This window comes from Myotis myotis, unplaced genomic scaffold (assembly GCF_014108235.1).
Source record: "Myotis myotis isolate mMyoMyo1 unplaced genomic scaffold, mMyoMyo1.p scaffold_m19_p_6, whole genome shotgun sequence".
In the NCBI taxonomy this organism is placed as follows: Eukaryota; Metazoa; Chordata; class Mammalia; order Chiroptera; family Vespertilionidae; genus Myotis; species Myotis myotis.
Window position 1 is genome coordinate 81120426 of NW_023416368.1, and position 16093 is coordinate 81136518.

General features: G+C 55.2%; 1 protein-coding gene across 13 annotated transcripts in view; it reads left to right on the top strand.

Annotated features, from left to right (window-relative positions):
- Positions 1–14151, top strand: part of KDM4B (lysine demethylase 4B) — a 137297-nt gene extending 123146 nt beyond the window's left edge. For 5 of the 13 annotated variants that reach the window (XM_036312183.1, XM_036312186.1, XM_036312188.1 and 2 more), the window contains 4 exons: positions 3762–4193; positions 4652–4771; positions 5673–5765; positions 6965–9057. In XM_036312183.1, coding sequence (XP_036168076.1) covers positions 3762–4193; positions 4652–4771; positions 5673–5765; positions 6965–7141 — 822 coding nt within the window. In that variant the 3' untranslated portion in view covers positions 7142–9057. Of the gene's footprint in view, positions 1–3761; positions 4194–4614; positions 4772–5672; positions 5766–6159; positions 6324–6349; positions 6721–6964; positions 9058–13398 lie in introns of those variants that run through there. The other 8 variants (XM_036312187.1, XM_036312194.1, XM_036312199.1 and 5 more) reach the window with 6 other exon arrangements.
- Positions 14152–16093: the final 1942 nt, after the last annotated feature.

The following is a 16093-nucleotide window of genomic DNA, read 5'->3' on the forward strand; positions in this document are numbered from 1 at the left end:
TGAGATCTCCCTTCTGAATAAAATTTTAGGTGCACGGTACAGTATTGCTAGCTATAGGCACAATGTTGTGTGGCAGAGCTCTGGGATATATGCAACGCGTGTAACTGAAACTCATACCCATTGATGAGCAACATCCCTCTCCTGGCACCCACCCCTCCCGCCACTGCTTCTCTGAGTCTGACTGTTGTGTGCACCTCCTTTCAGTGGAATCCTGCAGCATTTGGCCGCGGCCTCTGGTTTCTCTCGCTGAACATAATGTTCTTACGGTCCCTCCATATTGTCACAAATGGCAGTATTTTTTTATCATGGCTGAATAATATTCCACTGTGTGAATGGATCACATTTCTCTATGTATTCATCTATCAGTGGGCACTTAGGTTGTTACCATGTCTTGGCTATGGTGAATAATGCTACAGGGAACACAGGGGTGTATACAGGGTGGGGCAAAAATAGGCTTACAATTATTCATATGGCATATAATATCCTATATAATAAAAGGGTAATATGCAAATAGACCGAATGGCAGAACAACCGAACAAACAATCAAAGTGTAATATGTTAATGATATACTAAGGCTGCTCAACTGCTCACTATGACGTGTACTGACCACAGGAGGGTCCCTCAGCCTAGCCTGTGCCCTCTCGCAATCCAAGACCCCTTGGGGGATGTTGGAGAGCCTGTTTCAGCCCAATCTTGCAGACCACTCCCCTTGGAAGGGACTGATTGGGCACAAGCCTGTGGCAGGCACAGTGGGGCTGGGATGAGCAGGAGCAGCAGGTAGGAGCTGCAGGCAGCGTTGGACTGTGGGTTTTGGCCTGATCCCTGCAGGCCACCCAGAGGGATCCCACCTGTGCACAAATTTGTGCACTGGGCCTCTAGTAGTAAATAATGCTACAAGACTAAACTGTTTTGCATATTCACAAGTGTAAACCTACTTTGCTCCACCTTGTATATTTATCTCTTCAGTATCCTGTTTTCATTTCTTCTATATATGCCCAGAAATAAAAATTGCTGGGTCATATGTCTGCTGTTTTTAATTTTTTGAGGAATCTCCATACTGTTTTCCATAGTGGCTGCACCAGTTTACATCCCCACCAGCAGTGCAGGAGGATTCCCTTTTCTCCACATCCTCACCCACACTTAGCTCTTGTCTTCTTGATGCCTGTGATGATAGCTCCTGGTGGTTTTGATTTCCCTGATGATCAGTGGTTCTGAGCACCTTTTCATGTACCCCTTGGCCACCTGTACGTCTTCTGTAGAAAAATGTCTATTTAGGTCCTTCACTCGTTTTTAAATCAGGTTGTGTGTTTGCTGTTGAGTTGTTGGAGTTCATAACTGACCCCTCTTGGTTTACGTCGAGCTTCCCCTCTAAGGAGCATGTGGCCATCCTTGGTGAACCTCTGGGGCAGCAGGCAGTGTGGGCAGAGGGTGACTGTTGGCATGCACTGGCTTCCATTCCTGGCTCGGCCGCCAGCCAGCTGTGTGACTCTAAACACACTCCTTGACCTTTCTGTGCTCAGCCTTCCCCTCTGTATCATCTTCATGGTGCACATTGGCGGGGCCTGACAGCAAAGCCCTGATTATGCTGTCTGAGCACCTGTGCCTGCTCTCAGGTTTATTGTTACTGTGAGTGTGTGGCAGCCATGCTGGGGATGTGTCCCACGCAGGGATGTGGGGTGGCAGTTCTGATGGGGACTGTCATGTGGCACCCGGGAGCTGGAACTTTGGCTGGGGCATCCGGAGCATCCATGGCTGTCTTTTCTTCCCGTTTTATTTCCCAGCTTTTCTTCCCATTTTATTCCCTGGGCAGTCCTGGGTTTTGATGTGCCTTCAGAGTGCAGAAGGTAGAGAACGTGGGCTGTCGGCAGTGGGCCTGGTGGGGAGTCCTGCGGGAAGGAACAGGGACACCCACCTCGAGCCCACAGGTGCTGGGCCACGAGGCAGAGCTGAGTGGGCACCAGCGGGAGCCTGTGGGGGTCGGGGACCTCAGGCATGGAGTGCTGGATGCAGACGGGCAATCAGGAGGAGGCTGGTGGCCTGCAGGTGATCACAGGCATAAAAGCTTCATCATTCAGGTGGAGTGATGGTGCGGTGCACGGCCCGTAATCCATCCTCCCCCAGACGCTTTATGGAGCATCTGACATTTCCAGCTTGCAGCCTCTTCATTACCAGCACTTGTAACGATGAATTAAAAATCCTTTTACACGAGGCTGGCTTGTACTGCTTAATGGAGCTGCGCAAGGAAGCCAGTGGTTAACTCCTGCTTGTCCAGCTGCCCGCCCATCTTCCTGCGCCATACAGGCCACATGTTGGAGAACAGTCACTCCAGGTCTTTGTCCATCAGTCTATCCCCAGTCTTCCCTGGCCACCGTCTCTGTGCCTGGGGGGTTCTGGTGAGCAGGGGCTGACCCTGTCTGTCCAGTGGCCTGAGCCATGCGCTCATCCCCTCACCAGGCAGGGATGGGTGCTGGAAAAACCTGGACACTGGACCCACCCCATGCTCAGCTCCTGACAGATGGCGTGGTGGGGGCCTGGCCCACATTCTTCATGATGCAGAAGCTCAGGATAATGAGCTGCCACCCACTGGGGCGGGGGATGATTGTGTTTTGAGTCAGGCTAGGCCGATGGTTTCTCCTGGGCCTCGGTGGAGCAGGTGACACGTGCAAGATCTGGAGCCCTGCCGGCTCCTCCGGGATCTCAGGCGCTGTGCTCCCCTCTGCTCTGCGGAGGCCCCGGACCGAGGGCTAATGCTGCCAGGGGCATGTTGTATGTCAGCGCCGTCCCAAGGCCGGCGGGAGAATTCGATATTGACAGTTTAATAATGAGATCTCATTGCCATTGATCAGCGTGGCAGCTCCTGCGGCGCCCTTGGCCGCCGTGCTTATCTGGCTTTGGAACATGGTTTACAGCGTGATAAAGGCTGCTTATTAAATGCTCAGAGTGACGGGCACCAGAGGGCCTGCTGACTGCTGAGCCCCGGCGTGGGGGTGTCCGGGTGCTGACGCCACAGGAGCAGGTCACTCCAGGCAGGGGCATTCCCACCACAGGACCGCCACCGGGTGCACGCTCTCACGCAGACCCTCCTCCTTTTGAAGGAAGCTATTCTGTAGTGCTTTTTATTCAGAATTAAGGTAGAATTCACTATTGTAAAGGGAGCCATTCAGTAGTAGCTTTTAATACATTGACAGAGTTGTACAATCATCATCTCTAATTCCAGAGCATTCTATGATCCCCAAAAGAGCCCCCCAGGCCCCCTGCTCTTGGCAGTCCACTTCCTATCTCTGGATGTGCCTGCCTGGACATTTCACATGAATGGCGGACACACTGTGTGGCCTGTGGTGTCTGGCTTCTCCCACTGATCGTGGTGTGTTCAGGCCCACCACGTTGTAGTGAGTGTCAGCGCCTCATGCTTATTGTTGGCTGAGTGTGTTCCGCCGTGTGGCTGAGTGGTGCCTGCTGCAGGCACCTCTGCAGAGGGGCCGGTGTCGGGGGGTCCTGGGAGTGCTCCTGCGGGTGGGAGGGAGCCACAGGCCAGTTGGTTTGAGGGGCTGTCCACTGTGGCGAGGGACTCTCTGCCCCTTGCTCATCGGACTCCCTGGGCTTTTCCCAGGTGACTCTAGCCAAGGCCAGGCTGCCGGGGCCCCTGTCTCCAGCCCTGGGCCTTGGGGGTCACTCCTAGGAAACAGTCCTGGAAGCTCAGTGGGGAGGCTCCCAGCACCAGGTGCCGGCAAGAGCCCCATTTCCTCTCTATGTCACCCCAGAAATGCGTGTACTGCCGGAAGCGGATGAAGAAGGTGTCTGGGGCCTGTGTCCAGTGCTCCTGCGAGCACTGCTCCACTTCCTTCCACGTGACCTGCGCCCACGCCGCAGGGGTCCTCATGGAGCCAGATGACTGGCCCTACGTCGTCTCCATCACCTGCTTCAAGCACAAGTCGGGCAGCCACACCGTGAGTGCCCAGCCCTTCTGCCCCCTCCCATTGCCCACCCACAGCCCGAGCGCTGACGCGGCCCTCTCCCCTCCGCCCCAGGTCCAGTTCCTGAGAGCTGTGTCCTTAGGCCAGGTGGTCATCACCAAGAACCGCAACGGGCTTTACTACCGGTGCCGTGTTATCGGCTCCACCACGCAGACCTTCTATGAAGTGAACTTTGATGACGGGTCCTACAGTGACAACCTGTACCCGGAGAGCATCACTGTGAGCTGTGGGCGGGCATAGGGTGGGCAGGGGCTGCTATTAAGAAGTCAGGAGTGGCCCCAATCCCTCAAAGGAGTCATCTGCGTCCAGGGTCACCTATGACTCCACTGAACAGGTCTAGGCCATAGGCTTAGCGGGGAACAGAGCAGAAAGCAGTCGGTCTGGATGAGCCTACAGCAAGGGTGGCCCCCCAGGGTGGGCACTGCATCTCCCCCACCTCCCACCCCTGCCCAGCACCCGATCCTGTATGCTCAGAGAGCGCCACTGGCTTCCACAGGCAGTAGAGCATGGGGAGGATCTAACCCCACAGAGCCCACAGGTGGGTGCCGGTGCCCAGGGACCCACCGTCTCACCTCCTGCCACATTCTTGCTTCTTTTTTTGTTTTGTTTAAAGTTTTACATATGTCTCCTTTTCCCCCAGTTGACTCCCTACACACACACATTCTTGCTTCTAACAGAGTCGAGACTGTGTCCGGCTGGGACCCCCACCCGAGGGGGAGTTTGTTGAACTCCGGTGGACTGATGGAAACATCTACAAGGCCAAGTTCATTTCCTCTGTGACCAGTCACATCTATCAGGTGAGCAGGGTGCTGTCTTCCAGGTATAGGAGGCAGGGGACCCGCAGGCTTGGGTGGGGCCCTCGAGTGTGCTGTTGGGGACTGCACATCTTTGCCCACTTAACCTAGAAAGTTAGGGCTTGTTATATTTTTAAGCTGGAAGGGGCCTCAAATTGTTTAATATTTCCCCCTTACAGATGTTTTCTCAATTTTTTGTGTGGGAAGACATAGATAACATAAAATGTACTGTTTAACCATTTTTAAGCAGACAGCTCAGTGTCCCTGATTTTTTTTTTTTAAATGAAGACGGATGGTGGTTCCTTCCCATGATTGTGGAAGGGAAATTATTTACAAGCGTGGAACCCTAGAAGAAAAACCACCCGTGTCCCAGCACCACAGACAATGACTGCGAATTCTTTGCTGTTTTGCTTTCTCTTACCAGAGAAAACAAAAACAGTCTGGACCCTTCATCACTTTGAAAAATATATATATATATATATATATATATATATCTCGATTGATTGATTGATTTCAGAGAGGAAGGGAGAGGGGGAGAGAGAGAGAGAAACATCAATGATGAGACAGAATCATTGATTGGATGGTTGCCTTCTACACGTCCCACACAGGGGATGGAGCCCGCAACCCGGTCATGTGCCCTAACTGTGAATGGAACCATGACCTCCTGGTTTATAGGTCAGTGCTCAACCACTGAGCCATGCTGGCCGGGCAACCCTCCATCACTTTTAATCACATCCCTTTCCTCTTGTTGCCCTTACTTGATGAGTGGGGACATGAGTGGGCCGGTGGGGATGCCCTGACTATCACCCTGCTTGGCAGTTGAGCAGCAGTGGCCTGGGTGGTGGGACCTTGGGAGTCAGTCATTGGTGCTGGGCACCAGCCTGAGAACTGTGCCCCCGGACAGGTGGAGTTTGAGGACGGGTCCCAGCTGACAGTGAAGCGTGGCGACATCTTCACCCTGGATGAGGAGCTGCCCAAGAGGGTCCGGTCACGGCTGGTAAGTGGCTGCACAAGGTGGGCTGCCCTCAGAAGCCTTCGGGAGTCATGGGATGTGGCCTTGACCTCCCTGCCGTGGCCTTTGCTCCCCTAGGGGGCAGCTCCCAGGAGTGAGCATGGTCTGGCAGGTGGGAGCACGTTGGAGGGCCCTTCCCAGTAACAGCGCAGGGAGGAGGAGATGAACCTGCACCAGGCAGGCGCCTGGTGACACGTCCTGCATGTGGAGCAGCTGCTGCTTGCACACACAATCTGAACTCCCAAGGTTGGCGGTGCAGAAAGAGACACTTTCTAAAGCTCATCCCTTTCAAAGGGAACAGTGAGCCCGGGAGGTGGGAAGCGATGGGCCTCTTCTCCCCGCCCGTCACTGTTCCCTTTCTTTTGTGTTTAATCCAAAGGCCAGGTTTTGAGGAGCAGGCAGCTGCGGCTGGGGGTGATTGAGCTCAAAGTAAGAGCTCGGGGGGACGACGGGGGTTTTGCACAGCTGACCTCAGACACCAGGTTCCCTTGGGGAATGGACTGGAGCTGCCAGACAGATGAGCAGCCTCACCCCCCTCACTCCTCATGGCCCGGCCACCCCCTTTCTAGAGCCAGTGACGGAGGTGTTGGATCCCCTCCGGGCCCACCTGCTGGGAGGCTCACGCACAGGATTGGGGGTTTACACAGAGACAGGAGCACTGAGAAGGAGAAGCCATCCCAGGGACCAACTGTCCCTCTTGGAAGGTATTAGGTGAGGGTCAGTGGCCTTCTGCCCCCACAGGGCAGGCCCCGGTGGAGCCCTTGTTTCAGCCTGTCCTGGCTGCTATAACAGACCACGGACTGGGCAGCCTAAACCACAGACATGGCTTCCCAAAGTCCTGGAAGCGGGAAGCCCAAGATCAAGTGCTGGAAGATCTGGTGTCTGGTGAGACCCACTTCCTAGTTCACAGCCAGCCCCCTTCTGGGGTCCTTATGTGTGTGTGTTGCGGGGGGAGGGGGGGAAGAGCACTTGAGCCGCACAGCGCGTGCTCTGGGGTCCTTTCTGTAAGGGTTCTAATCCCACTCAAAGGGTCTCACCATCATGGCCTAATGCCTTCCCAAAGGCCCCACCCCTAATACCATCACACTGGTGGATAGAGCTTCAACACAGTAATTTGGGGACATAAACCTTTAGTCCATGACACCTCCTTCTGCACTAACTCCTGTGCTGTCTGGTCCCCACAGTCAGTCAGCACCGGGGCGCCGCAGGAAAGCGCCTTCCCTGGAGAGGAGGTGAAGGCCGCCAAGCGCCCGCGAGTGGGCACTGCGCGTGCCGCTGAGGACTCGGGGCGGAACCCAGACTACCTGGCCTTCATGGAGAGCCTTCTGCAGGCCCAGTGCCGGCCCAGAGCCCCCTTCTAGGACAGCCAGCCAGCGCCCAGCCACCCCTCGGCCCAGCAAAGCAGGCGGCAGCGGGCCCGGGCATCTGCTTGCTGTGAATTCCTGTCCTCGCCTCCCCGCCCCGAGAGGCTACCTCCATGCTCTGCGGGGACAGGAGCAAGCAGGATGCTGCAGGGCCCAGACTCAGGGAGTGGGGCCATGCCGGCTCCGGGGGCATCGGCTGGGGCTCGCGCCACCCCTACTACTCAGATTCGTAAACCACGTAAAGCTCTTCTTCTCGAAAAGGTGCTACTGCGTTGCCTGCCTCCTGAGCAGCCTTTGAGATTGTGACTCCTGTACATAAATCTCCTTTGTGAGGCTCTTTCTATAAATACTTATTGTTTAAAAAACTCAAGAAAAAAGGAAAACAAAGAAGAGGAAAAAAGTCCCTAAAGTTGTTTTGTAGATTTGTGGCTTTAAAAACAAAACAAAAAATATTCTTTTTATTAGAACCAAGACGTGCTGAGGGAGACAAAAGCATCTCATTTTTTTGTTTGTTGTTATTTTAAGATCTTACTCCTCTGTGAGCAGGCAGGGAAGTGCGGTGAGGCCTGGAGGGGGGATGACACCCAGCGACAGGCCATGCCCTGTCACTCTGCTCTCTCCCTGACTTTGTGAAGGTCTGTCTGCGCAGCTGGCCACAGTGCCAGCCCCTCTCTGGCCAGGCAGGAGGAGGGACAGGAGGAGGTTGGAGGACCTTTTAGTGGCCAAGTGCTGGCCACGGTGTCTAGGAGCCTCCCTCCTGTCTGAGCACCTTTGCAAATAAACAATCTCTTCTGGTTTGTTCCATCTTTTGCTTCTTCCCCCATGAGAACCATTCCACAGTGAGGCCTGCAGTATGCGAGGGGGCTCTGTGCCGACGGAATGCCCCTGGTGCCACCCAGGAGTCCCTCAGCCTGCTCAGGGGAGGGAGCCCTAGTGTGGGTGGCCTGCAGCGGAGCAGATGGGCGCCCGGCTTCCGGGGAGGGAGGACACTGAGCCGAATCAGGCCTCCAGGTGGCCCAAGTCCAGCCTGTGTCCCCAGGCTCCTGGTGCCCCTGCTTTGGCTGCAGCCCTACATGGGGAAGGGGCATGGGGAGGGCTTCCTGAGACCCCGAGGGGCTGGCAGCGTCCTCTGTCCTTTCTGTGACCCGTGTGTCTGGGAGAGTGAGCAAGAGAGGGAGAGGGCATCGCTGCTTCAGTGTGAAGGAATCCGCCCCTGACGAGTGGTGGGTGGACTTAGGAGAGAAACACTTTCCCGCGAGCTCGGGAAGGGCTCCGCGCTCTCCATCCCTGCCGTGCCCTCTCCCTGCAGGACTGACAGCGTCATTTACGTGTATACATTTTTTTTAATTAAAAAAAAAAGTGTTCTAACGCTTACCAGGCCAGAGAAAACTATTTAAGGAAAATGGAGAGTATGTAAATGAGCCAAGAACCTTTCATTCCCTTGGTGGGGGGAGGAGGGCAGTTGTCCGTGTGGGCGGGGGCGGGAGGGACTGAGGGGAGTCAGCCGAGATGTGGGGGTCTCCCTCTGCATGCAGCAGCCCCGCCTGGTGGCGCCATCTCTGTATTCATATGTAGTTTGAAAATGCTATTTATATTGTAAAGAAAATAAAAAGAAGCAGGCAGACACTCTGTGGCCCATGGGGTCCTGGGGGTCTGAGGGAGAGCCAGCCCCGTGGCGGGGTCTCTGGGTCGCGCCCCTGTCATGGGTTCCGGGATGACTTGTGCAGACAGGTCGCCGCACAGCAAAGAGAAACACATTTCCCCACAAAGATATATGTCTATGTGCAAAAACAGAAACCCCACCCACCCTCATTTTTTTCCGACCCAGGATTAAGGATGTGCTGTATTTTTTGCCTAATTTCCCTGCCTCTAGGTTCATAATGAATTAAAGGCTCATGAGCACTGCGATTACAGGTCCATGTCGTTGGTGTGTCTTCATTTCTGAGTGGTGCCTGGGCGACAGGAAGGCGGTCTCCCCAGTGGCCTGGCCCCTCAGCTCGCAGCCCCCAGGGAGGAGGGCTCCCCACGCTGATGTCCACAGGTTGTATCTGCACACATTCCTCTCGCAAGGCTTTCTGGCCCCTCAGGCAGGTGGCTGAGGTGGCTGTGGCAGTGGGCCCCCTCTGCGGACAGTCAAGCAGCACCCTCTGGCTTTGACTCCTCTCTTGTTTGGAGAAGATGGCTGCCCTCTCCTACTGCCTTCTCAGCCTCTGCCCCGTTCCCGTGACACCTGAGTGGTGGGCGTCTATTGGGCATGAAAGACAGCGGGTCTCCTGGCCCTGGGGTGAGTCTGGGCCCCTGGCATTCATGAACATGTCACTCCTCTCACAAGTACTGGGAAACAGCACCAACACAGCAGATCCGATCCTGGCCCTCAAGCTGACACCAGTGAGAGAGGCAGACAGTAAGCAAAATGTATGGGATGTCAGCTGTGCTGTAAAGAGCAAAGGGGGACAGGGTAGGATGTGCTGTTACTAGTGTCATATTTTTACACACGAGTTCTGAAGGAGATGAGATAGTGAGCCATGGGGACAGCCCATGCAAAGGTCCTGGGGCAGGACTGCCTGACATGTTGGAAAAGCAGCCAGGACGCCTATGTGGCTGGAGCAGAGTGAGCGAGGGTGGGGGGGGGGGGGGGTGAGAGCAAGGAGGTGATGGGGGCAGGTCATGTAGGGTATGTGGGCCCCAGGGAGCACATATTCCTTTATCCCAAGGGAGGTGGGAGCCCTGGAGGGCAGTGGACTGAGGAGGGATGGAACCTGGCTTGGGTGCTCACAGGCGCCTTCTGGCTGCTGCAGGGAGGACAGCCTGGAGGGTGAGGGTGGGAGCTGGAGATCAGCGGGAGGGAACAGCGCTGAGCCCCTGGGAAGATGGCATTGCCATGAGCTGGAATGGGGCGGCTCGTGCAGAGGCTGAGGCTGGGGAGAGAGCCCCCACGAGAAGAGACGTGAGTTTGGGGCCAGGGCAGGGCCTTTAGATGTCAGCTCAAAGGTGGTATGTTTATGGGACTGGTGAGGACAGACTCAGAACTGGGCCCAGGGTGTTCGTGCAGGATGGTGAGGAGGAGCAGCCTATGACATGGGGGTACCCCTCTCTGAGCCTCGGCTTTTCCTCTGCAGAACGGGTGTCCTTGCAAGGCAATTGTGTCCTGAGCAGAGATTTCCTTTGATAACGTTTCCATCCAGCCACAGCCACCCTCACCCATCTCAGACCCTTCTTTTTAGAGAGAAGCAGCCTTCAACAGCACCAGGACTCAGATTCCCCATTTGCTACAGGGGCCTCTGCATCACTGACTAGACAGGTCAGTGTCCTCTGAGCCTGCCCAGAGCTTGTTGGGCACACTCAGTCCTCAGCCCCGCGGTGGGGGCCGCAGAGAGCAGACCCAGGTGGTTGGCACGGCAGCAGCTGGCCGCCGTTACCAGCATTCTCTGAAACATCGTAAAACAGGGAGGTGTGTGCGACAGCCCTCATGGTCCGCAGCCAGGGCCGAGACACCTGGCTGGGCCCACTGTGCAGCCATGTGGAGCCTACGGGCCCTGCGCTCAGCACTAGAGTTTGACTCATTTATTCTGGCAGCAAATATTCCTGCGCACCTGCCCTGTGCCAGGACCTGAGGAGCTGGCTGAACAAAAGGGAGACACAGCCATTGCTTTTGTGGGGTTTAGAGTTCAGGAGAGCAGGCAGAGGACGGAAATGTCAGGGACCATAAATACATCTCTGACATATGCCCTGAAGGATGAGAAGGTGGGGGTGGTGGAGGTCCTGGACACTAGGATGTGGGGGAGACGTCTTAGGAGGTGAGGTTTAATCAGATCCAACCCTTCAAGGGGTGTCCTATCCGAAGGACGTGGGGCCAGGGGCACACTGCGTCCAGTGCCCCGTCTTCCTGGGCCCAGAAACCTGAAGCCCTTGGGCCAAATCTAGCCCTCCATTTGTTCTTGTTTTGTTTTAATCTTTACCCAAGTATTTCTAGAGAAAGTGGAAAGGAGGTAGAAGGGGGGAAAGGGGAAGAGAAACATCCATGTGCGAGAGACACATCCATGGGTTGCCTCCCACACGTGCCTTTGGGAATTGAACCCAGGAACCTTCCGTCTGTGCACCACTGCTCTAACCACTGAGAAAAACCAGGCAGGCCCTCCACTTGCTCTTTATAAATAAACCTTTATTAGCACAGCCAGACCCACTCATTTAGCATCATCTATGGCGCTTCCACTCCACAACAGCAGAGCTGAGCAGTAGCAACTGAGAACCCCCTGGCCCCAAAAGTCAGACATGTTTAGCATCTGACCCTTTACCAAAAAAAATGGTCCTCATCCCAGACCTAAAGTGGAGGTGGCTGCCTCCACACCTGCTGGGTGCCCCTGACATCATTCTCCCATGGGCAGCCCTCATGCCAGACCCACCTCATCTCTCAAAGCTCCCTCATTCCTAGCGCACTTCCCCCCGTAGGAAGCATGGCAGAAAGAGAAGACTGACCAAGGACCCTCCACTCATCCATCACCCATCCTCTGGGGCTCCGCCCTCCACAGCTCCGCCACCTCAGCTGGTCCTCCTCACTGCTGGCAAGAGAACCAAACCTGTCGGGTGTCCCAGCCCTGCAGGCTGCCCCACCCCAGGTGACCACTGTCAACCCGCACAGAAAAGGGTTTGGGCCTCCGTTAGTCCCTGCAGGCCGGTGGTGGGTGGTGCTGAAGTCTGTGTCTGCTCCCACCCCACTCCCCCTCGCCAGCTGTGCCTCCCGTCCCCAGGGCACCCTGTCCCAGTGAGACCATGGGGAGCCCTGGCACCCTCCCCAGGGAGCATGATTTGTGGATTAGATTTACTTGGCACTTTTGCTCTGTTAATGGAGAAAATAAGAATTATTTGCTGTCACGGGCAGCATGAGGGGTGACACACGCCAGGCGAGGCAGGGAAGAGTGAGTATCGGGGTGCCTGGTGACTCCTTGGGGTGGCATCCATCCTGCTGCTCCCCAGGGGACAGACAGATGTGTCCCAGCAGCTTCCTGGGGCTGGTGGCTTAACACAGCAGACGTTCTCTCCCCGTCCTGGAGGCCAGAAGTCCCGAGAGCCAGGTGTCCAAGCTGCACGCTGCCAGAGGCTCCAGGAGAGGGTCCCTTCGCCTCTTCCAGCTTCTGGTGGCCCCGGTGACCTATGGCTGGTGGCCGCATTGCTGCAGGGTCTGCGTTCTCCACATGGCCATCTCCCCGACTCTGTGTCTCCTCTCTGTCCAGTGTCTCTCATCCTGCTTCGTATAAGGACACCCGTCACTGGATTTGGGGCCTGCCTGAATAATCCAGAACATTCTCTTCATCTCAAGACCCTTGATTACATCTGCAAAGATGTTTGTTTTTTTCCAAATAAGGTCATAGTCTCAGGTCTAGGAATTAGCACCTGGCGTATGTTTGGGGGCCCCCAGGCCACTCCAGCATCCTTCCCCCACCACGGACCTAATGACCCTGATGTCACTGCCTGGTCCCACGACTGCCCCCCACCCCCCCCACCCCCCGTGGCCACGAGCGCCTCGAGCAGGACAAGGTCTTGTCCCCTTGGCATGTGCTGAGCTCTTACGCGCATAGTCTTGTTTCACGTTCCTCCAACCGTAACTGAAATCAACCAGGGTGCGGTGGGGCCATGGAAAGTAGACAGCAATGTGTGAACCCAACTGTGCCACCGAGAGGGAGAGGAGAGAGGGAAGCTGGTCTGGGGGCTTTGGAAACGGTGTTCTGACTGGATCCTGTTAGGCTACAGACAAAGATACACACCAGCCCGCACCCACGCTAGGAACTGGTTCTCTCCGGCAGCCACGCCGGAGCTACTTTGGGTGCGTCCTGGGGTTGGACAAACGAGTAAATAGGTTGTAGGTGATAGATCCAGGTTCCTCTGAGTCAGAGAAAACAAGTTAGGGAATCCTAAAAAAAAAGAAAAGAAAAAAAGATACAGACGTAGAAAAAACACAGGACCCAAACCTAAGCCAAGGCTAGAAAAATTTGAACAAGATAAATTACAGTATTGAAATATAACCAATAGAATAACATATACAAATTGCTACAAATAATTGAATTGATAAGTAAATGGGCTGGGGGCGCCCTGGCTGGGGGGCTCGGTTGGTTGGAGCGTCATCCCGTATACTGAAAGGTGGCGGGTTTGATCCCCAGTCAGGGCACACGTACATGAGGCAACTGATCAATGTGTTGTTGTTTTTTTCTCACATCGATGTTTCTCTCTCTTCCTCTCTCTCTCTCTAAAAAAAAAAGAAAGAAAGACAAGAAAATCAATGAAAACGTATTCTTACCCTGGCCAGTGTGTTCAGTGGTTAGAGCATCGGCCCACACGCCGGAAGGGCCATGGCGTCAACTCCCAGTCAAGAGCATGTACCTGAGTTGCAAGTTCACTCCATGTCCCGGGTCGAGGCACCTGGGGGAGACAGTCAATGTGTCTCTCTCACATCGATGTTTCTCTCTCTCTCCTCCCCCAACCCATTCACTCTCTCTGAAAAGCAATGGAAACAATACCCTCAGGTGAGGATTAACAAAAACAAACAAAAAGCATATCCTTGGGTGGGGATTAAAATAAGTAGGCTGGGGAGAAGGGACTGCCCTTTCTTTCAGATAAGTTTGATGGATAAATGTAGGAGGGAAGAAAGGACAGGAGTCCACATCCAGTCACTCAGCAAACGCCGGCGGAGTGCTTTGTTGTCCAGGCTCTGTTCCGGGAGCCTGAGCTGCACGGGGAAGAAGACAGGCAAACATTGTCCCTGCCCGGGGGCTCTCAGTCCCTCAGGGGCGGCAGACAGGACAAACAGTCCCACTCCGGAGCCGGTTAGGAGATTGTAAATGTACGTGAAAAAAAGAAATGGGGGCTGGGGTACGATATTATATAAGGGGTTCAGGATCTCGCTCAGAAGGTGACATTTGAGCAAAGACCTGAAGGAAGTAAGGGAGTGAGTCAGTGTACATCTGGGAAAAGAGAGCTCCGAGGGGAACACACAGCCTGTGCAAAGGTCCTGGGGTGGAACCGTGCCTGGGGGAACAGTGAGGAGGGTCGTGGGGCTGGAGCAGGAGGGGAGAGGGGGAGGAGGTGGAGGGGTAAAGGGGGCAAGTCATGCAGGGCCTTGAGGGCTGTGGGGAGAGTTTGGGCTCTCACCCATGAGGCAGGTGGGAGCCCTGGAGGGCTTATATTCAGGTGCTCACTGTGCCCTCTGGTGGCTGTGGTGGGGGACAGGCTGTGTGGGGCAAGGACAGGAGGGGAGGGAAGGGCTGGACCCGGGTGGAGGGGGCTGCACTGATCCAGGCAGGCGATGATGGGGCCTGGGCTGGTGGAAGGAAAGAAGAGACCATTCTTTGGGGTCAGCGGAGGTTTGTGTGACCCTGAAAAGGGACAGTTAGGGTGGAGCAGGGGCGTGAATGCCTGGTTGGAGAGGCGTCCACATTTCTGCACACAGAATGGCCCTGTTCTTGGGTAAAAAGTAATATTCCATTGTACAGATGGACTGTAATTTGTTTAATCAGTACCCTATTGATGGACGCTAAAGTTATTTCCAATATGTCTCCATTAGGGACAATGCGACAGCCAAGCAGGTTTCTTGAATGCATGTTTTTCTAGAATAAATTTCTTTTAAAAGAGTGTGTGTGTGCCGGGGGGGGGGGGGGGGGGGGGGGGGGCGGGGATTTTTGGGTGGAAGCACCTATAATTTGACTTTGAATTCCTGCAGCCAGATGTCACCCCCAATGCCTCTGGGCCCTGCTGTGCGATGGCGAGAGTGCCACGTCCCCTTACCCTTCAGGACATAAGCTATAACCAGCCTGTGATCTTTGTCTATTGGATTAGCGCAAAGCCATGTCTGATCATGGTTTAAACGTTCATTCCTCTTATAAGCTGAGCACCCCTTCATATGATTAAAAGCGCTTTGTCAGACCATCTTGAAACGAATTATTTAAAAAGTTCCCAGTGACCATTGCCCCTTGATGCGATGTTCAATCCTTCGCCCCTCGATCCATCCAGCTCAGTGTCGCTTGCTGAGTCGTGAGTCAGGGACCACCCCCAGGCCTACTCTTCCCCTGATTCTGGGAAATTAGAAAAACCAAGCCCGCGATCACTGTGCAGTGAAAGCCGCGGCAAGTGGCTGATGACTTCATATCCGTTCAAACTAAGACCCAGAGCATGCAGACCTGTCTTGCCAGAGACCCGTAAGGAGGACCATCCCGCGTGGGGAGGCAGCCACACTGCGCGCTCCCTTGGCTGCCCTAACGCTGAGCATCCCACAGGGCGTCTGCTGAAGCCGTGGATCCAGGTTTGACATATGCCCGCGACGAAGTTCCCTCTCATGCTCCAACGGGAAACGAAAATCGTCTGTGTCACCGACGGGTCAGACCCCGGGCGACGGCACCATTTGTGCAAAAGCGCAGTTTTCTTAAGGAAACCCAATTTGCTCTCCGAGGGAGGCATGTCAGCCCAAAGGGCACCCCAGGCTGCCAGAGGGCGGCACGCCTCCCTGCCACACACCCAGCGCAGCCCCATGAGCAGCTGTCTGAGATAATGGCCGTGGACCTGGGTGGAGTGATCGGCGTCACCAAAAAATGTATCTCAAAATTTGTTTCAAAATTGCGTGCGCGCCCTCCCCGGGAGCACCCGCTTCCCTCAGCAAACAGCGCGAAGTTGCTGCTGCTGCCAGCTTGTCCCTCGCTGAGGAGGGCGCTGGGCCTGTAGCCATGACCACCTGCGCTTCGTTGCTGCGCCCCAGAAGGGACATCGCAGGGCCGCCACCCCTCCCCGCCCCCCGCCGTGTGGAAAGCTGCGCACAGGCTGTGGCTGAGCCCACCATACATTTGTGTAGGAGCGGTTCCTCCCAGTTGTCCCCAGGCTGATGGGCCTTCAGGACCGACCTCACCCCCTTCCCCAGGCTCCTCGCAGCTCACAAAGCTTCGCTGGAAAGACCCTCTTCCTCGTAAA